The following is a 22,059-nucleotide window of genomic DNA, read 5'->3' as shown; positions in this document are numbered from 1 at the left end:
TTAAAACTTGAGAAGCCTCTCTTAACTGTTTTATTTTGTTTCTCACAGGGAGAAAAAAAGGATGTCAACATAGCGTGGACACCATCAAATCAGTCTAAAGTTGCCTTAAATTGAACAAATCATCAGCAACATGAAACACATTGATTACAATTTATTTTTATAAATAATTAATAAATAAGTTGTTTTGACAGCAACAATGTGTCTTTTTGTTTCATCTGCAATATTTCTAATAAGGTTGACTTAGTTTGAAGTATTTTCACAATATGCTCACAAGGTTGCTCTGGGATTTCAACACTCTAAATAAATCTTTACAGCAGTAAACCTGGGCAAGATAGAAATATGTTTAAACTTTATGGCAAAAGTGTGTGTGTGTGGGGGGGGGGGGGGGGGTTGTTTAAGTGGAGGACACAAGGTAGACAGTAGGTGGCAGTATGTGTCCACTTGCCAGCAGCCTAAAATGAATCATTGAAGTTTGGTGCTAGCAAAAGCATCAATGTCCAGCTTAGTAGTAATTACTTTGGACTTTTTAACCAACCGTTCCCAGAATGTCAGACTAGGAAAATTCACTTCTTCAGGTCTTACCCTGAATACTGGTGGATGTGTGTTGAGTCCCCTGCTATATGCACTCTTCACTCATGACGGTCTACCTGCCCATGTAACAAACAAAATTTGTAGATGATATTGGCTTTATCATGAACAATGATGAGTATGCATAGGCACGAACTACAAAATCTGACAGCCTGGTGCTCCAACAATAATCTCATTCTGAATACCAAGAAAAAAGAGAGAGAGAAATAAATGGAGTTGCTGTGGAGAGAGTTCCCCGTTTTAGATTGGGGTTGAACATTACAGAGGATTTTTTCTTATACATACACACCTCAACTGTCATTGGAAAAGCACAACAACGTCTTTATTTTCTGAGAAGATTAAAGAAAGTAAGATTGCCTCAGAACTTTTATCGATGTGCTGTGGAGAGTGAACTGACATCACATCCTGGTACGGTAGTTGTACAAGAGAGGAACAGAGGGCTGTGCAACAAGTTATCAAAATGCCACAAAATATCATTGGCACACAGTTACCAATGTAACTCATGTCAGAGCAGAACCTCCAAATTGATTTGAGATCAACATCCCACTCACCCTGCACACTACCTCGTTAATCTCCCTCCTTCTGGTAGGAGATACAGGACAATTACTCTCGTAGTACAAGACTGAAAAATACCTTTTTATGCAACTATTGAACACTTCCTGAGTGGTTTCCCATCTATAAATTATATTTGTAATTGCACTGCAAATTACACTTTAAACAGTCTGTTGCTTTTTAGGGATGCACTGATATGAAAATTTGAAAGCTGATAACGATATATTGGCCGACAAATCTAAATTTAAGTAAAAATAAGTTTTTATATACATTTTGAGAGCCTGATTGCAAAAACATAAGTCTCACTATTAAAAGACATGTCCCAAGCACACAATTATGTAGTCTATATAACAGACTTGCGCTGCACATGTTGCACTTAACTATATTTTCCTTTTTTGAAGTGATCTCAATCATATTTCAAGCAATTCAAAACCATCATGGCAAACAGTGCGCATCTGAAGTGTCTCAGCTAAAGGCTTTAAACCAGGGATGTCCAATCCTGTTCCTGGAGGGCCACTGTCCAGCAGAGTTTAGCTCCAACCCCAATTAAACACACCTGAACCAGATAATCAAGGTCTTACTATAGGCATTCTAGAAACTTCCAGGTAGGTGTGTTGAGGCAGGCTAGAGCTAAACTCTGCAGGACAGTGGCCCTCCAGGACTGAGTTTGGACACCCCTGCTTTAAACTATGCCAAATGCTCTTATCAGTCCGATAACGATAACATTAAAATGATCATATATCGGCCGATACCGATATGGTGGCAGAAATATCTTGCATCCCTACTTTTTACTGTACTAATTGAGGACAGAATGTTGTTTTGCATAGCAGTATAAAGACAATAAAGTCTTTAACTTTAGCAGTAATTAATCCAATGCATCCTCCTTTTACATTAAGTAGGGGGGAGTTTTGCAATTCTCTTGTCATGAGCTTACAACAGAATTACATCACATAGCAACCATATTATTTATTCAGGCCACAGTGGGCACAGGGCCGGTGTAGTGCCGAAAAATGACTGCCTGCCAGATTATTCCTGATTCCCCTGCATGGTTATGTTAAGGATTAGGTGTGGGGTTAGGATTAGGCAATCAAGGAGACTTCAACAAGGGGGTGATAATTTGGTATTGAATCGAAATGTGGGCATTATTATACTTTTACAGTTAATATGTGCAGATATAAGTGATTAATGTAAACAGACAATCATTGAGATTCTACAGTAAAATGCTGCTATTGTTGGAGATTTTCCTTTGCCTCATGTAAAAGTCTGTACTGCTGTGTCTCAATCAGAACCCAGGTTAAATCAGGATAAATCAGGTATAATCAGGTCAAGGGGTCTGTGAGGATGGAAAAGTACCTAACAAGCTCAGACAGAAGATGTGTATAGGTAGTTGATAAGATGGTACTAAAAAGTTTAATTAAAAATGATGGATGGCATTAGAACACTGCAGGTGCAGAGAATCATGTGACCAAAGATATTCTTTAAAAATAGGTATGGCCAAAGATTTTTCCACCAATAGAATAATGTCTCCGGGAGAGATGATGCTAATGGTAGCGAAATCTTGAGGTGGAGCAAGAAGAGAAAGATAGCTGATTGGCTACCTAGTAATAAGAAAAGGTATAAGACCTGAGGTTCCAACCATTGCAAATCAGATGAACAGCTGCATCTCACTTTGTTGCTTGTCAATAAAGTTACTTCTTCTGAAACCTGGAACTTCGACTCTTGAGAGATTTCTTCGAGACCTGAGTTGAGGACTTAGAATTTGCCACAACACTATCTAACAGTCTTTTCCTGATCATGTTCACTCTGAAATCACAGTATGCAGTTGCCATTAAAATTGTATATTATTCAAATTATTACAATGAAAAGTATAGCAACTAGTAGATACTGTTTTTTTTTTTTTACTTTCCTGTCTATAGTTTAAATCTCCAGACTTGCATCAAACCTCTGTATTCTGGTTAGAATAATTTTTTTGGCTCTAGTCCATTAAATGATTATGTGAAATGTGAAAGGGACATGTGAAGGCCAAGTATGGTAACCCATACTCGGAATTTGTCCTCTGCATTTAACCCATCTAAGTTAGTGCACACACATTAGGAGCAGTAAGTAGTGAACACATACACACACACACTGCAAACCATGGACACACACACGGAGCTGTGGCAGCCATTTTCATGGGTTACCAGTCTGACTCTCTAACTATTAGGGCACGACTTCCCCCCAGTCAAATGTGATTAGAACCAAGATTCAACATGTCATCATAATTTGATTGTGATGTGCTTGGGTTTTTAAGATAATTTCCATAATGCAAATTTCCTTAATGCCCAACGCAGTCTACCAAGAGCAGCACTAATAAAAAATAACGTGGCTTGGCAAACAGTAAATTGACGAGTGAATTGCATGATTCATTTGACTCTCCTCCCATTCATTTGTGTCTAAAAGGGAAACTCCTACAAATGTATATGCAATAAGGTGTCCACACCTGTGCATCGCCAGTGTTTTCTCACTGCGTGTCTTAGTAAATCCTGAAATAGTTTTTTTAATGCCAAAAGAGGGTTTGTGCTTGTGCAAGCTGTTACTAAATCTGACTAACAGATTTGAAATAGCTTACTGTTGACATCTTGTGAACTGTAAAAACCCACCCTAGAAAGCCTGTTCCAATTACTGAATGCCTGTCTTAATGTAAAGCTGAGCACAAACTTCAGAGCTACAGGCTTGTATTCCACTGCTGGTTTTATTGGCCTCTAAAGTATCTCAATGCTATCTAAGTTGGGACTGACTGACGATTAACTCTTTTCCCTGAACTTGGGGCATTGAGAACTGCCAAAGTCATCATGTTTGCAAACAGCCATAACCTTTCATTTCATTTCCTCAGTTTTTTTTTTTTAATTTTTTTTTTTATATTATTATTGTTCGTTGGGGATTGGGAAACAGTGAATTAAAGATTCTACAACAGTAGCCCATGTCAGTGTTTTTAATGTCAAAAAGGGCAATGGCCTTAAAAGAGAATACAGGTCTGTCATGACCTATATGACCTGCAGGGTAACAGGTCCAAACTGGAGAACTGTTGTCAGCATTTTCATAAAAAATATCCAACATCCTTGTTTTATGAAAGAGGAACTTACATGGATGAGCATGTCAAAAAACTCTGCACCGAATGATAAGCGATATGTCCAGTCAGCACTGAGGTTATGCAGGTTATGTTTAGTTGAAACTATTAAGAATTAAATAAATATCTGTGAGATGTTCCAACTAAAAGCGTTTTTTAAACTCTCTAAAAAAGGTCAAAAATAACACATAATTACATATGCTGTAAAAAAGATGGAGGATGGGAACCAAAATCTTAATATCAGCACAAGTCCATTTTGGCCTTTGCACCACATCTGTTTCCTAGACAAAGTTTATGATAATAGGCCTACATTAGTGCAAACAGAGCTCTAGAAGAGTGTTTAAAAATTCCCCATAAATCCGATTATTAACAAGTTTAACACTGTTTGTGTCCAAATAAGCACTGTTAATTTGTTATTAATAAAATAATTAATAGCAAATTAAAAGAGTTCTTCGTACTTTTGCCATGTGACAGGCTACGATAAGGAACAATAAATGAGTAGGCTATAGTTAATGTCCTGAGTTTGGGAGCTTGTTTTCCTCAGCTAGCAGTTAATGAAGTCTTTTTAATCAGTCTTTTTGGATTCAAATCAGACCGATCTACGTTTTTATGTAACTGACTTAAAAAGAAGTTATGACCATTCTTAAAGAAAAAAATTAGATGACTTACTTACATTGTTTGCAACTACCTGTCTCAGGTTTTCTCTTGACATGTAAGACTATTCTCATATGTTTAGTAAATTAATGAACATCTGTCAAGGTCATTCTACTTTTCAAATGCTTAACCAAATGTGCAATGGCAATATTTCTTACAATATTTATAACCAGCACAGCAGGATAGGGTAATGACAGTAATGAATAAAAATAAATAAATCAAGTAATTGTTTTGGCCAACAAATTTGGTAATTAATAATGAGCAAATTCCAAACGGCATTTTTGCGCCGTTGAAGGGCACTTCGGGAAAGGGACGCCATTTGTGTTCCAAACAAAAGTGAACAACTGGATCCCTTCACGAAGGACTCTTCCACAAGGCCATTGGCGAAGGGTACTTGCAATGGTCACTTCAAGGAAGTCATTTTATCCTTAATGGTCATAATGTGACCCAGCGAATACTCGTGATTAATTTTAAAGCTAGAAGGCGGGAGAGTTCGAGTTCACTTACAAACAGAGCAATTACAGTTTTGTTTTGTTCATGATATTTCACACATTTTTGTCATGTTGTTTAAATAAGGTAAGAGATGTGTTAGGTAATGCGGTGTCCAAAAGACGAGATGGCAAGTTTTAAAGTTGAGAGCAGAGAAATACACTCACACACACACACACACACACACACACACACACACACACACACACACACACACACACATATGTCTGGTTCTCTATCTTTGTGGGGACTCTCCATAGACGTAATGTTTTTTATACCGTACAAACTGTACATTCTATCCCCTTACACTGCCCCTGCCCCTAAACCTACCCATCACAGGAAACATTCTGCATTTTTACTTTCTCAAAACAACTCATCCTGTGTGATTTATAAGCCTTTTGAAAAGTGGGGACCGCTGGCTGGTCCCCACAATGTAGGTGATCTCAGGTTTTACTATTCTTATGGGGACATTTGGTCCCCACAATGTAATATAAACAAGGGCACACATACACACACACACACACACACATGTAACCCATATTTAAAAAACTTTTTATTTTGCAAAAGTTATATGTTAACAGTAATAATAAGAAATTGTTGTCGTAAGAACAGCTATCAGGTGATCACTATGATGGACGTGCTGCGTTGTCATGGGAACATCCCAGGTGAAGATAATAAGGAAATTAGGCCGGTCTTTCATTGCTCCCTTCACCAAGTGCATTCCAAACGGCTACATAATGGCAACCAAGTGCCCTGCTCACTCCACTTCAAGTGCTCTGCCCTTAGAAGGGAGTATATGGCATAGGGATGCTCCTTCCATTTGGAATTTGCCTAAAATGTTATCACTGTTATAAAACGCATGTGACAACATTTCCCAAAATGTTGAAAAACAGAATTCACAATAAATAAATAGATATAAATTTGAACTTTATTTTTTCAAACCACTGCTGAGAAAATAGCATATGGTTTTTCACTTTTGGTTTGCTTGTTCTGTCCAGTGAAATATCAAAAAAGGACACAGACTCATTTCCATATAAAGCATTTTAATAGAAGCTGTAAAAAACAACTGCATAAAACTGTTTTTTTTTTTCCAAGATGTGTTAACAACAAATTAAGATAAGCGAGATCTGTGATTAACAGTGCGTTATGTTAGAACAATGTGTTAATTGTCATTCTTATCAGGACATGTAGTACAGAAGTTATAGTAGATTACAAATGTAATACATACAGTCTCACTAAAGTCAAAGTAAAAATGATTGTTTTACTGTTAATGTGAAATTATCATATACTTTAAAGCTTTTCATAATTCATTAATCACTCTTCCAGGGCTCAGTTTGCACTGATGCTTTATCAGCACTTTTGTCTATCATGAAACGGATCTGTACTCCAGGCGCAATGTCCAATTTGGATTTGTACTGATAAATATCATAGTTCTCATTATCATCCTCAATCTTTTCAAATTTCACAACATAGTGATATGTGTAATAGTCATCATTCTTATTTTTCGAACTAGTGTAAAACCCCACCCATGAGTAGTAGAAAGTTTCTTTCCAGTCTGTGAAGGTCTTCTTGATGTAAAACCGAGCACAAGCTTTACCATCCATAGTGAAGATCTGCAGACCAGCCTGGTCAAGCTCTGGTCCATAAAAGAATTCTGGACCATTTGATGAGGGTTCAGACTGAAGATCCTGTTTACCACAATCTGATGGTAATATTGTCACTTCTTCAACACCCTCCCAGGGTGCAGTTTGTGCTAAAACCTTGTTATATTTTTTATCCTGCAGAAAACGGATTTGAACTCCAGGAGCAATAGCCAAACTGGAATCATACTGGTAAATGTCATAATTGTGTGTGATATAGTTTTCGGTTTTTGCAAACTTATAGGCATACTGATATGTGTAATAGTCATCATTTTTATCTTGTGAGCTTTTGTAGAACCCCACCCATGAGTTGGCGAGAACATCCTTCCATTTACTGAAGGTTTTTTTGATGTAGAGTCGAGCACAGGCTTTGCCGTCTTCAGCGTAGAGCTGTATACTAGCATCAAATCCCTTTATTCTAGTGGGGATCATTCCATTAGCTCCATCAAACTCTGGTCCATACCAAATGTATGGATTAGTAAAATGAAAATCAAAAAGTGATGGGTACAGTCGCAGTCGTGGTTGGAGACCAGCTTTCAAATAGACATCAGTTTCTAAATCCCCAGATGATTCATAAATAGTCAACTGTTTCCTGACCTGTGTATCAACGTCATTAGTATCACTGGAATAAGTGTTTTGGCAAATTTCAATGTGTACATATTTGGAATTATCTATCATTTCAGCAGGGATCTCCCAAATGAGTTTTGAGAAACCTTGTGTAGTTGCCTTCATCTCTAGTTTAATCCCCTCATATGTCTTACATTGCAAATAGGGTGAGCGTTTCTTTCTGCGGCTGGAATGACTGTGTGTACAGTCAGTGCTGCTATATCCTGTCTCTGTCAAAAACGTATTGAGTCTGTCATATATTTTGTCTTGTGAAGTACGTGGCATTGTGTAAATACCATAATTATTGTTCTGATCCAGAGTGCAGTTATGAGGGTCTCCGACCTGCAAGATCAGTGCAGGATCGATCTCATAAGTGTCAGAAGGATTAAAGTCATTCTTGTGAAGGTTATGTGATGTAATAAACACTCTGAGTATCCTTTGTGGCCTGTTTTGTTCCATAGAGACAATGAGCCTGTCCATGTTTCTTTGTGGCACGTTGGTGTTTCTGTAATATTTCCCCACATAGGCTGGCAATGCTTTGGCTCCAGGAGGTTTTAAATTGCCAACCATATAGTAATTCTGCAAAGAGCCCAATGAGGGGAGAACGCCCTCTTTATTTAAATACCGATGGAATCCAAAGTCGCCTCTATGAGGATCAAAATTGGGTTCAAGGATGAGAATGTTGTTCTGATCAACATTCAGGACTTTTTGAGCAAACCAGAACAATATTTGGAGTCCATGACGTGGAGCAGACTTGCCATAGTCAATGCTTTTCAAGTCATCGATATTGCTAAGTTTTTTCACAGAAGAGACGCTCACCAAGAAGAGGCAGAAGAGCAGGAAGCAGAGTCTCATGGCACCCATGGCAAAATCTTAATCAAAAACAAAACATTGTAAATCAAACATATATAAGCTGTAAATACAATTGTGACATAAGCAGGCAACTTAATAATTTTCTATATAAAAATGTCAATTTTTATATAGAATTAAAGATTTTAATATTAACGTTTTAAAAAAACTGAACAGGAAGATTTTCTGCTATTTTAATGCTTACTAAACAATATTAACAATATAGAACTTTATTACAGTATTATGTTTTTATGAAGGTTCTTAGAGGGATAGAGTTTCTGTGGAGCGACAGTTGGGAGAATCATCAAAAAATACAGTAATGTTTTGACAGTGCCACAGAGCTACTTAGTGTACACTTTTTGTGGAAATCTGCTCAGTTATATCCACATTAAGATGCGAAAGGAGAAAATATTTTATTGTCAAAAAAATTGCACGCATAACATTTAACTTTGTTCATTGTAAATGTTAAGAGCACATGATCCTGATCCTATCATTGGCAATATAAAGTCTAATAAATGTAAATATTAAATGTAATATTTTGTATAAAACGTAAAATTAATATTTAGTCAATTCTGTAAATGCAATTTATATTATACTTGAAGACATTTATATTCAACAGACTTCAATTTAAACTCATCCTACCTCAGAGTGAAGGTCCTCAGTGGAAGAGCCTCTGCATCGTACACATCTCGGGTGTTTATTTATACAGAGGAGGCTGTACTTTACAGACGAGGTGTGTCCCTCAGTTGTACTCATTGTCACCATAGGCGCCGATTTATATTTCTGCCAGTGGGTGCCCACACTTCATACCCCACACTCTGTGATCAGTTTAATGTTTAATGAACATTCGCATGACGTTGTTTAGAATAGAAAAGAAAAAAAAAAACATTACTGGTGAGCATTTTGAGACGAAGCACTGACACTGACATGTTTTAAGATTTGCTAGTGCAAGTTGGTTTCAGTTAAAACAGCTCTAACGTGCATTTTATTCTGGGGCTACTAAGACTTGTCTGTGAAACCTGGAGGAAGAGTCTCTATTGATAAGAGTTTTTTTCTCTTTCAGGAACACAAGAAAGTCACCTTAATGTGGACAATCTGTAAAATCTGAGTTATAGATTAGTCTTCTGAAGATCTGGTGTGGACTGAGCATGCTTTATTGACTTCAGAGTGACTTGTACTATATTTCACTGTTGACATTAGTGGCCTCTGAAAAGGCTGAAGTCATTGTTTTTTTGCAAACAGCCATGAGGACTATATAGTCATATTCTTTTAGTATAGCGGGAATGTTCCCATGTGGTTTCCTCAAAGCCACTTGCTGATATTTTAACCTCTTATTTTATTTCCTCTGTTTTATTACAATATTATTATTTTTCACTGGTGAATCTGCAAGCAAAGTTTCTGTAGCAGCTGTGGTCAGCATTTAAAAATAAAAAAAAATCTAAAATAATTCCTCATTTTTATGAAAGAAGAAGTTCCTTTTTCATTGAGCATGTAAAAATCTTCTACACTGAATGACATGTAAGTTCCACCTGGATGAGCGGTCCAACGTTGCCATGAACGACTGTAAATACTATGTAGCAGTCTGGTTTAAGATGCCAAACACCTCTCCTTAAATGTAGACGAGAGTAGCTAGCATGCTCTACATAGGCTACTTGCAGTCAAGGGGACAAGTGAAAAAGCTGTCAAGTCGAACAACTCTCCCATCTCGCAGTAGACCATGCAGAGATCTACGGAAGCAAAGGCAAATAGTGAAAACAAGTTCTTTGTTGCCAGTAAAGTATATGCATTAGAAGTACTGCTGCTTTTACATGAAGAATGATTTAAAGTAATTATCTTTGAGTCTTTGTTATTATTAAGAGTCTTTGGTAGATTCTTGAAAATGGGTAAAGACTTGGGTTGAGTTAGAGGTCATTCCACCAGCTTGGAAGAGTCAAGGTAAAGGTGTGTGAAAGTGATTTTGTGCCTCTTTGGGATGGTACCACAAGGCGTTGTTTACTTGCAGAATGCAAGCTTCTGAATGGCACGCAGGTCTGAAGTAATGAGTTAGTAATATAGGGTTGCAGAGCCAGTGTTTTTTTTGTAGGCAAACATCAGTGCCTTGAATTTGAGATGAGATGAGTCTAAGGAGGAGATTGAAGAAGAACCAGAGGTTGCTGGGAAAACTGTAAATCAGGAGCTTCTTCCTGACTCCATAAGTGTTGAATCTTGTGATGATCCTATGATGGCACTTAAACTACTATAAATGAATTAGAGCTATTAATCAGGCAATAAGAGTGAGGCTCAAAGAATCCGGCTTCAGGCTATAGAAGTAAGCTGATCGTGATGTTATTGATTTGCAGGCTCAGCAAATGCAGGTTAAGCCTGTTCCATTGCTGTGATGTAGAGCTCTTAAAAGTCCTGCTCATTCAATGTCAGATTCACACTTATGCTTTGATGTGAGTAAACACATTGTGTTAGTGGCAAAATTCTGTGAGAGTGAAGTTGACTCCTATTTCACTACATTTGAACGAGTGGCTGCTAAACTGAAGTGGCCACAGTTATATGGCTTGTTACTGCAATCATAGGCAGATTAACCTATATGGGCTATTGGGCAATTTTTTTGTGGATGTGCGATCTACCACCAGATTCACACCGCGTGAGTATGCGTATTTAATTTCAATTCAATTTCAATTTCATTTCATAGGTGTCAGTGCCCAGGGGCACCAAAGACACTAAAACAGTTAATCTGCCACTGACTGCAATGCAGTTTAGTAGGGAAGGCTCAGGAAGTTTCCGCAGCTTTGCCCATTGAGCAGTCTTTAGACTATGACATTGTTAAATCTACAGTACTCCGAACATACAGTATGAACTTTTCGGCTGGATCAGGCAGTTATCTCTGATGAATTTGTGTTGACACACAAAAATGTGTTTTCTTCACCACGTCAGACTAGGAAAAACTAGGTCTTTTGGATAAGAGACTAGGGAAAGAGACATGTCTAAAACTTTGTCTCATGTTAACAAGAATGACATGCCGGTTGCTAGTGGTTGTAAGCCTTTTGCTAAACCAAAGGGAGACAAGCTGTATGCTTTTACTGTCTCAAGCCAGGTCATTTAATTTCTGAGTGCAAGGCCTGGAGACAGAAAAACGACCACTACTGCCACCTAGTGGACTGACACACATGACATGACATTCAAAAATATAAAATAAAAAACAATTACATTGTCAACTGCACATTTGCTGAGGGGTATTTCTTTAAAAGAGAAAACTCCGCTATTGATAATTCCTGTACATTATATACATTGTACATATACTTACTTTGATTCATCATATATTATCAAAACTAATTGTTTTCTTTTACTGTTTTGTTTATTATCTCATATTAGCCTAATAGGCTGTCAATATGTTTTTTTTGTTGTTTTTTTTACCACGAAATATAAGTCGTATAAGAATGCTAAAATACAAAGAAATGGAAAAAAAAAAAAAAGCTAAATCAAAGCAAAGTCATTTGTAGCACCAGTGCGATTTAACTGTAAAAAAAGGCAAAGCCTATTTTTTTACAGTCTATGTGTAAAAGCTGTTCTGAGGAGCTCCGCTGGGGGCGCGCCTGCTCCAGCTCCCGCCTCCGCCCCGGATCATGACAGCGCTGTCCACGGCGCGCGCGTCCTTCCGGTTATGGGATGAATCGCCTTGGTGTTCAGGTGCAGTGTTTTTGTTTCTTTGAACCTATTGAGTGTGTTTCAACTACCTCAGTGTGATGGCATGCGATTTCAAGGTTGATTTAATTTAATTTTATATGCTTTTCTTTGCCTCTATCGTGTCATTCAAAGCCGCCAGCAGCATGTCTAACGGGTTATCACCTCAGCTGACATGACGGTACTTCTGGATGATTAATGCTGACTCTGATGCTTGATATCTGAACATGTTTGTCACTAAAACGGTGTTGAAGAGCCAAAATTCCCATTAAAAGCCGCATTTAACGCCACTGTATATAGCTTAAACTTTAAACTGGAAAACATTCACCAGGACAAATTAGTTTTCAGGTTAATGCCTTGTTTTGATATATTGCTTTGACTAACACATATGTGCAGGAACGAGCAAAGGCAATGAAGCTATGATTATGTCTTTTAGAAGACGTTTAGTCTTAAAACTCAAATCATGTTCAGATTATCACAGGTGTGTGATTGTTACTTCTGGCCTTTCGTCTATCAGAAGTGAAGCTGCTCTGGTTGCCATGGAGACGGAGACTGAGCACCATGCAATGTTTGTGGACCCGGACTTTCCAGCTGATGATTCCTCAGTCTTCTGTGACTACACCACACCTCTCTCCAAATTGTTGGGTGATGTCACATGGCTCCGCCCACAGGTAACATTCTATAGTCACTCTTTCACACCCTTGATATTATATAGCAAACAGACATATTTCAAATGAGCACACATGAAGGAACACATATAATAAATGATTTTCATTTAGTTTGTTGTCTATCACTATTTTAAATACTCCTTGACATCAGAATGAAAGTTTTTTGGCTTTTAGTGGGTTAGCTTTAAGACTTAGAAACAATAGGTATACTTCAAGTTTATTTTATTTAGTATACTTAAGTAAAGTTTAAGTATATTTTTAAGTATTCTTTATGTAGATAGTATACTAAGATCAATGTACTAGAAGTATTCTTGTTAGTGTACTGTTTCAATACTACTTGGGACTAAATTGTTTGTTTGTTTTTTGTATATGAAAGTATACTTTATGAAGTGTAACATTAGTAAACTTTGCGTACACAACTAGTTTACAACTAAGTTTTGCTTTTGTACTGCAACTATACTACTAGTGAACTTATATGTATAGCTTACTGATAGTTTACTAGTCAAATACATGTAGCTAAACTGTAGTTTAGTAGTTTTATACTGCAAGTATTCTTAAGTTTTCTTTAAGTGAACATAGCATCATACTTATAGTTTCCTAATTATATAAATTATATTTTTATATATATTTTATATTTTTAAGTATACCACGATGTTCCCATTTAGGTATCAATTTTTTATACCTGAAATCCTTTAACTGTACTTTAACGCTTTCCATTTAAAAAACTTTTATTCCAGCTTCATGCATTCTTTTTTTTATCAACACTTGAATGTGGGTACGTTTGATTAAAAAAAACAAAAACATTTTAAACATAAAGCTGAGAAAATAGCATTTTTATACTAAGTATACTTAGAATACTTAATTATACTTTTAAGTATATCTCAATCAAAAGATTGAGTACAAGTAAAGGCCAAATATACTTAAACCTTTCTGTCAGTACGTCAAATATACTTAAGTACAATTTTAAGTATATTTCTGAGAAGTACATAAAAAGTAGACTGAAAGTATTATTTCTTATTTTTAGTTTAAAAGAAGTAAACTAATAGCACACTTGAATAAACTTCTTTTTCATAAGGGTACTGTGCTATTAGTACTCCTAAATATTGACACAATTAAATTTAGCATATACTGTAGCATATTGCATGCATTTAATAAAGAATAAAGAAGGGAGATGAGCCCTTCGATAAGTCCCAAACATTTTATTGGAAAATATGCAGGAAATACTGCATATGGAAAAAATGCTGCACTCGTTAAGTGAATTCACTGGGTCTATAACAATACAAACTGTCAGAAACTGGCTTTCTTTGCATATTTCCCAGGACATCTGCAAGCAGCCTCAACTCTTCCCCGATGACCCTGTGCTGGCCCACCCAAAGCAAGGCATTCTGGGAGACTGCTGGTTGCTCTGTGCCTGCTCCATGTTACTCAAGAACCATCATCTTCTGAACAAGGTGAACACTGTCAGGTTTAATGTGTGAGACGTTTTACCATAAGAGAGTGCAAGAGTCGGAGAATTCTCATTAATTTTCTCTGATTTCTCCATAGAGGAATTGATATTTAATGATAACTTATAAATGTTAAACAACCTATGAGGTTGTTAAATTATGGTATATGCTTTTGTTGAAGCAATCAGCCAGCATTATTTCAACTTATTTTTTTAATAATTGTGTTTAACAGTGGAATTCCTGAAGAAAAACTATATTACACCGCATCTACATAAATCGCAAGTGATGTGACAAAATCAAATAGGGGTCAGCAAATTCCTGACAGTAGTCTGATGCCCTGTTCTATTTCTGACGTACTTCAAGTGCTCGTGCTATTTCTGGCATGAGGAACAAATGTATTTGCACGATCGCTTTGTCACGTTCCGTGTAGACACGGTGAAGCCATGATTCTCCAATCAGAGAATCACAACAAGCAAATCACACCAAAAGATCCACCCACTCCCATGAAGCACTGTGAATAATGTAACTGAGTCTCCCTCTGAAACTACTTAAATATTTTTGTATGTGTATATATATATATATATATATATATATATATATATATATATATAATATATATTTATTTATATATTTATATATATATATGGATATTGTGCATTAAACAAAATATATTGCTTTTTTTATATTATCAACTTCTTCGACAGTTTTATATTTATCCATAATTTTTTATGCAATTATGTCATTTGCTTCATGGGATCTCCCCCCATTAAATGTCATTTCATTAAATGTCTCATGTCTTTTTTGTCCAATTTTCAAATACTTTTTTGCTTCAAATCTAAGTTTGTCATGTTGTGATTCACCTCTTAGCTGGCTGGTTTGGTTCATGGCTTTTAACTCTTTAACTGAGACTTTTATTTAAATCATTATTGGAAAAATAAATGGAAAATATACTTATGGAACCATGGCTGCTAAAAGAAGTGGATGGGCACTGTTGCACTCTATTATTCAGTTATTTTATATACACCAGCTCATCCACGTCTTCTCCACAGCACACAAACAAATAATCAAAGGTTAAATATTCCAAGCCAGAGTGTTACATCGCATGTAACTTCCATCATATTTCACACATTAAACTTATTCTAAAACATTATAACAACACTGCTGAGGGTTGTTTCTTTCACAGTTTCATCCACAAACTTCAACTGAATGTGCTCTAGGTGTATTTTTATGTGTGTTTGTGTTTGTTATCAGGTATTTCCACCAGAACAGCCTTTGTGGGGTGACTGTGCTTATCACGGTGAGTTCCGGTTTCGGTTCTGGAGGAACGGGCACTGGATAGAGGTACGAGTGGATGACCGGCTGCCCTGTATCAATGACACCCTGTGCTTCTCACGATGCCAGAGCCCTAGGGCATTCTGGGTAGCACTTTTGGAGAAAGCATATGCCAAGTATGTGCTGGTAAAAAGATGTCTGTGAAGTATAAAATATCATTTTGTTTTGATGTTTGACCAAATCATAATAAGTGTTGGCAACTGTTGTTCATACTAGGCTACATGGTTCATATGAGCGTTTGTGGGCAGGCCAAGTATGTGAGGCAATGGTGGACCTGAGCGGAACCATTGTGGTACGATGGAGTCTAAAAGGGGCAGAGTCATCACAACAGTCCAACGACACCCAGATTCAACACACCGCTAACGGGACAAGTCTATCTCAACTCTCACTGGAGCTGAAGGAGCGATGTGCCATCAGCTGCTGTGTTCACAGCGCCTCCACAGGTGAGACAGAAAAGTAACCACTGAATCTGAATTTAATTGAGCTGGATGTTGACACTAACTTGCAACTGACAGTTATTGAACCAACCTGAAACAACATTGAACTAAAATGAGCTGAATAATGATGCAATTGCCTTCTGTAGAGATTCTTTGCAGCTTAAATTTAATTCATTTAATAAATGATTATTTTATATATATATATATACAGTCAGGCAGTGTTGTTTTAGTATTATTACTGTAATATGTAAATATAGTATTATAAATATTTTGAATTAGTTTTTATTTTTATATTTTCAGTTTTCATTTTAATGTTGGTTTAAGTTTTAGTAATTTTGTTGTGTGTTTTTGCCATTTTTATTCATTAAAAAAAATCTTCAATTTTAATAATTAAACTTGAGCTTATTTTATTTCAGTTAGTTGCCAAGGCAACATTTCTAATTTTATTCTTTTTTTTTAATAGTTTATTTTAATTTCAGTTAATGTTTATTTTATTTCAATTAACAAAACAAGTTTTTTAATAGTTTTAGTTACCGAACTGAGTGATTGTAGACTATAGCAGCAATAGTTAATAGTTACAGACTTTACAGTGTTCCTAATTCATACCTTGAATTTTTTGCTGGCAATTTTACAATAGGCAGAAAATCTTTCACAAAATACCACGGGAAATATTTAGAGGAAGGTGTTTCTTCCTTATAGAAGTTTCACATAGAAGTATTGTTGATACTATAGCATTCCTCGCTGTTTTTCAATGAGAAAAGAGGTGAGAAATATTGCAGTATTCGTTTATGCAATAACAATGGAAAAAATGATCTGCGAGCCAGGTACATTATAAGATGTATTATAAGGAGGTATAATGTACATGAGTCTCAATTTGCCCAGTTCAGTATGATGTACAGTATTAGCTCTAGTAATGGGTCTGTTCTCTGTCTCTCTGCAGGAGTCCCAGAGCTTGGCCAGTTCCACGCCATGAGTGTGGTGGAGTGGACAAATGTGACAACGACTACAGGAGAACAAGTGGAGCTGATCAGGATAAGAAACCCCTGGGGGAGGAGGAGCTGGGCCGGGGTGTGGAGGAAGAGGTGTGGAGGGAAAAAAATCTGAATGATCACATACTAGTCCATTTTTACGTTGATTTTGTGTGCTAAATACCTTATATTCCATATGTGTAATAAATAGATTTGTTATTATAATTGTAAATATCTCATATCTGTGTGGATTGATTTAACATACTTAACTAACAAGATGATAAAGTTCTTCATAGAAATGTGCATTTATTTTACTTTCATTAGTAACTGCAGTGCTGTGTGGGTCATTGACGGACAGGCTGAAAGTCATTGATTTCCAATGGAGAGCAATAACGATCATATGTTGTGCCTATTTGAGCTTCGGATGCATTGAACTATTTAAACTTTTGTGATTAGACTGAATGCAACCGGACCTAATCAAAACTATGATATTATTGAAGAACAAAGTGAGAATTAACAATATTTTTCCACTAAAATTTAATTTTTTTTAAACACTATTTCTTTAAAATTAGTGGTTAATGAATAATCGGGTCTGAAATAATTATTTTAGAGTTGTTAATTTATTAAAAAGTATTTACTTAGATTGTCTGTACAAAACCTACTATGGTTTTTTTTTTTTTTTTTTTTTAAACATATTGGTGGTCATTTGTTTGGAACAATCATACTCATATGTTGGCGATATTGGAAAGGCTGCTTCTGTCTGACGGGTTCTGTCGGTCTCTCTCGACAGCGGATCAGGATGGGCTTCTCTGGAGGCCTCCTGCGCTCAGGCTTTACTGCGCCGCACAGCAGAGGGGGAATTCTGGATGGACGTGACCGAATTCCAGCAGGAATTTGATGAGGTCACGGTGGGCTATCCCATCAGTGTTGCTGGACACCTCCAAAGCATCTACACAGGTATGGGCTATATACGTTCTTGAGAGCATTTACGTCACCAGACCTTTGCTGTCTTATGAATTATTTATCTACTGAATAGGTAGATATTTATTTAATATTTATAATAATGTGCCATTTCCCTTCATGTAGGAAACTTTCTAATCCACAGCCACCAGATTGGAGGTCGCTGGGTCAAAGGTCACTCTGCAGGCGGTTGCCGTAACAACAGCACTTTCATCAGCAACCCTAAGTTCTGGTTGAAAGTGTGTGAGAGAGGAGAAGTGTTGCTGTCTTTGCTTCAGTACGGACGTCCTGAACCGCCAGCAGAGGGCGGCACTCAGCAGCATCCACACCTCCAGGCCATTGCAATGCATGTGTGGAAGGTTAGAGATTCACAAAACAATCTTTTTTTGAGTGCTTGAACATATTACACTATGTCATATGTGATATATAATATGTTTTAGGTGGAGAAGAAACACTTTAACCTGGTGCGGACACTGAACAAGCCTCCGCTTGTGTCACACACACATGCGTATGATCGGGAAGTGGTTGTAGACACTCACCTTAATCCTGGTTTTTACCTGCTGGTGCCCAGTACCTTCCTGCAGGGAGCCGAGGGCCGCTTCCTCTTGAGAGTTCACTCTTCCTGCTCTACCTCTCTCAGGTCACTGCTCAAAGACACACTGGATTGAACTCCTTGTATAGTTCAAAAGTTTGGCGTCTGTAAGATTTTTTTTGTTTTAAAAGAAGTTTCTTATGGTCACCGAGCTTGCATTTTTTCATCAGAAAAGCTGTAAAAAGATATGAAGTATTATTACAATTCTAAATCACTGTTTTGTGTTTTCTATTTTAATAGATTATAGAATGTGATTTATTCCTGCGATGCAAAGCTGAATTTTCATCATCACTACTCTAGTCTTCAGTGTCACATGATCCTTCAGAAATCATTCTAATATTCTGATTTGGTGTTTAAGAAACATTTCTTCTTATTATCAGTGTTGAAAACAGTCGTGCTGTGTAGTGTTTAGTGGAAACAGTGGGTTTTTTTTTTCAGGATTCTTTGAATATAATATTCAAAAGAACAGCATTTATTTGAAATAGAAGTCTTTTGTAACAATATAAATGTCTTTACTGTCTCTATTGATCAATTTAATGCATCCTTGATGAATACATTTTTTAATTTCTTTAAAAAAAATCTTACTGACCCCAAAGCTTTTGAACAGTATTGTGTAAATATACTGTATAAAAATAACACCAATTATTAGTGGTCATATTCACACTGCATCTACATATATGATGCAGTAAAGCCATCTTATTGGTTTAAAATGTCTGTGTTTTTCTCTCCAGTGTGATGAAATCAGCTCCTCCTCCTCTTCAGCACTGTTCAGAGGGCGAGTGGGAAACCATCAGCTCTCCTGGCTCTTGGTCTGTTGGTTTTACTGCTGGAGGAAGTCGCAACTTCGCCACACATGGACACAACCCCCGTATACCCCTTACTGTGACCTATGACCCTGGAGGTAACAACGTAAGGGTCACTCTTCACCAAAACAGGCCAGAGAATGCTCTCCATGCCATCGGCTTTCATATTTATAAGGTCAGAAATTATTCTTTTCTAATAAGTTTTAAGGCATTTATGATATGACTAAACTGCTTAAAAGCTAAAGTGTGTTTATTGTGCTAAAAGTGTTCAGTTCTAATCATAATTGTTTTAGTAATGATATAGTAATTTAGTATTAGTAAGGTGTAGGTGTCTAACATTTAATAGTAATTCCTTTTTTGGTATGCCTTTGGTGTCCAGGTCCCTGCCGGTGGTTCTGGCTCCCTGTTAACCCCTGGTTCCATGTGTCCTGTGGTTAGTTGTGTACCTCATGCCCACTCCCAGGAGGTCAGTGTGTTTTGCCATCTTCACCCGGGCGAGTATGTCGTAATTCCCTCCACCTACCAGCCGGATCTCAGTGCTCACTTCACACTTACTCTTCTACGCAGGATACACCGGTAAGCGCTCTGCCTACACTCTATAGTACAGAGAGACATGGCAATGAAAAAAAAAATGAGATTGGTGGAAAAATCAATGCTTTTTCTTGAACACATCAAGAATGCAAAAGCATTGACATTTATTTTTTCTTCCCATCTCATATTTTTTCAAGAACCATGTCCCTTAAAGGTGCAGTAAGCGATTTCTGAGAAACACTGTTTATATTCTTTATTTTAAGAAAGTGTTGCTGGTTGACATTGAGATGTAAATCTTTGGCTCTGATTTGGTGAAATACTAATGTTGTCGACCTCCTCAGGAAAGCAGTGCAGAGTGAAGAGCTTCTGGGCCAAGCTGTGCAGGAGGTAACAATCTTTCAGCTCATTTAACACTCATGTTCAGATGACGTTCAAGCCATGAGATTTTAGCTACTAGGAATAGTGCAAAATATAAATCAATATATAATGCATTAGCAATGATTTTTCAGAAGATCATCATAAATAACATTAATGAATGACAATTATTTTAAACTAGATTTACACTTTTATGTCTTGCATAAAACATTTAGAATTTACTTTGAAACAATGGTTCCTCAATTTGAAAAATAAATAAAACCCACTTTAGTTAAAAATTCACTTGAGATATAGATACATTTTTTTTCATATGTTTACTTGTAATGTATTATTTAATATGAATAATATTAACATGTATTTATACCCCCCCCCCCCCAGTCTGCTAAATAACTACTTATTTGCTTAATTGTTTGTACCGTTTCTGTAATGACAGTTCTGTATTTTGTTTTACACTGCTGTCCACAAGTAGTTTCATGAAAGCTAATGTACCATTAGTTTTGTAATATCCCTCTTCTCACAGGTCTCCTGTATCTCTGTGATGAGATGACAGTCTGGGGAAGCGGATCAGATGCCCATGATGAGATGAAATCTCACGAGAGGGTGTGTGGCATGAAGCCCGAGCATAGCCTCGTCCACTGGGCTGATCTCTAATGGGAGCCACTGGTGCACATCACTCCCCTCAAACAACTACCAAAAGCCATCGGCAGTGGATAAATCATGGTATATAACATGTAGGGATTTGTCACAATGTTCGCAAGGATTCTTGGCCTATTAATATAGCATTCGCTGATGTGTGACGGCTTCGAATGTGGCCAGAATTTTGTGTTGGAACGATACATTTTATAAAATTATTGTAATATCTTTTTTATAGTAAAACTGTAATGTAATGTATTTATTTATTGTGAATGATCACAGATTTATGATTAATGATCTTATCTTTTGGTTTTTGTCCAAAGCAAAGGTGAAAATAATCAAATTAGAAGTACCTTTTATTTTTGAGTGTTTCGTTTACTAGATTATCTAAAAACAGCCATTACCATGTGGTTATTCAGTATAAACACTGTTGGATTTACAGCTAAAATTTGTATTACTTGATATTTAAGGTTACTGTGATAGATACATCAGAAAGAGAGAAAAGCAAAAAGAACCAGGGATCGTTAGAAAAACAAGGATGCAGAGGATGAATAAATATGGGGGTATTATTGGCAAAAGAAGGGTAGACATTGATTGGATAAAGGGTGTGCGGCTCTACTGAAGCTCCAGCTCTCTCTGAAGTGTGCCGCAGAGTTGGAGCCCCTCACACAGGCGCTGCCCCGTCGGCCTTTGTGAGCGCTAATTGTGTGTGTGTGTGTGAGAGGGTCCGCAGGCCTGTTAGTGCCGCACTAGTGATGAACTTGCGGCGTCACTGCCGCCCTGATCCAGCCCTTGGAACACGCTGCACAATGACTCGCTATGTGACTCAAATACTGTTGTGACCCTTTCCTCCTCCTGTGCGTGTCTATTATATGTATAGAAATATTCATTAAATTATTTTGAATCTAAATACTTGAATCCTACTTTATTTGAATGCTTTGCAAATCATTCTTAAAACAAATAGAATTATTTTACTTACACATAAATGAGACGTCTATACAACTTTCTTGAATAAACAACTAATTTTTATTCATATTTTATGTCAAAAGAAAATTTAGTATCCCCCAATGACTCCGCATGCTCAACATTACAGTACACGGCATTACTTGACCATTATTAAATTCTTAATAAATATATATATATATATATATATATATAT

General features: G+C 36.8%; 2 protein-coding genes across 7 annotated transcripts; one reads left to right on the top strand and one right to left on the bottom strand.

Moving 5' to 3' along the window:
* Positions 1 to 6,418: 6,418 nt before the first annotated feature.
* LOC307162377 (uncharacterized protein) lies at positions 6,419 to 9,161 on the bottom strand. The gene is made up of 2 exons (XM_079877631.1): positions 9,127 to 9,161; positions 6,419 to 8,507 (listed from the first exon to the last, which is right to left on the bottom strand). Exon 2 carries the CDS (start codon positions 8,497 to 8,499, stop codon positions 6,700 to 6,702), a length of 1,800 nt encoding a protein of 599 aa, XP_079733757.1. The 5' UTR covers positions 8,500 to 8,507; positions 9,127 to 9,161; the 3' UTR covers positions 6,419 to 6,699.
* A 2,906-nt stretch (positions 9,162 to 12,067) lies between these two features.
* capn10 (calpain 10) lies at positions 12,068 to 21,756 on the top strand. 6 transcript variants are annotated; one of them, XM_079877100.1, is made up of 14 exons: positions 12,068 to 12,167; positions 12,674 to 12,827; positions 14,144 to 14,275; positions 15,521 to 15,717; positions 15,818 to 16,044; positions 16,979 to 17,120; positions 17,797 to 17,963; positions 18,093 to 18,325; positions 18,407 to 18,606; positions 19,290 to 19,536; positions 19,741 to 19,937; positions 20,234 to 20,279; positions 20,788 to 20,987; positions 21,634 to 21,756. In XM_079877100.1, the coding sequence occupies exons 1-13, from the start codon at positions 12,142 to 12,144 to the stop codon at positions 20,812 to 20,814; spliced, it is 1,995 nt and encodes a 664-aa protein (XP_079733226.1). In that variant the 5' UTR covers positions 12,068 to 12,141; the 3' UTR covers positions 20,815 to 20,987; positions 21,634 to 21,756. The 6 variants fall into 6 exon arrangements, with proteins under 6 accessions (XP_079733226.1, XP_079733225.1, XP_079733227.1 ...); XM_079877099.1 differs by having other exon boundaries at positions 21,625 to 21,756; XM_079877101.1 differs by having other exon boundaries at positions 12,082 to 12,162; positions 21,625 to 21,756.
* The last annotated feature ends 303 nt before the right edge of the window (positions 21,757 to 22,059 follow it).

Source organism: Squalius cephalus (assembly GCF_949319135.1).
Source record: "Squalius cephalus genome assembly, chromosome: 7".
Lineage (NCBI taxonomy): Eukaryota > Metazoa > Chordata > Actinopteri > Cypriniformes > Leuciscidae > Squalius > Squalius cephalus.
The sequence above is the reverse complement of the archived record's forward strand: the minus strand, read 5'-3'. Positions and strand labels throughout refer to the sequence as shown.

Excerpts from the sequence above, each read along its gene's own strand:
- capn10 (XM_079877100.1), top strand. The coding sequence starts at position 12,142 with ATGAATCGCCTTGGTGTTCAGGTGCA. Across the intron at positions 12,168-12,673 it reads CGCCTTGGTGTTCAGGTGCA|AAGTGAAGCTGCTCTGGTTG; the intron begins GTGTTTTTGTTT and ends TTCGTCTATCAG. Across the intron at positions 14,276-15,520 it reads ACCATCATCTTCTGAACAAG|GTATTTCCACCAGAACAGCC; the intron begins GTGAACACTGTC and ends GTTTGTTATCAG.
- LOC307162377 (XM_079877631.1), bottom strand. The coding sequence starts at position 8,499 with ATGGGTGCCATGAGACTCTGCTTCCTGCTCTTCTGCCTCTTCTTGGTG.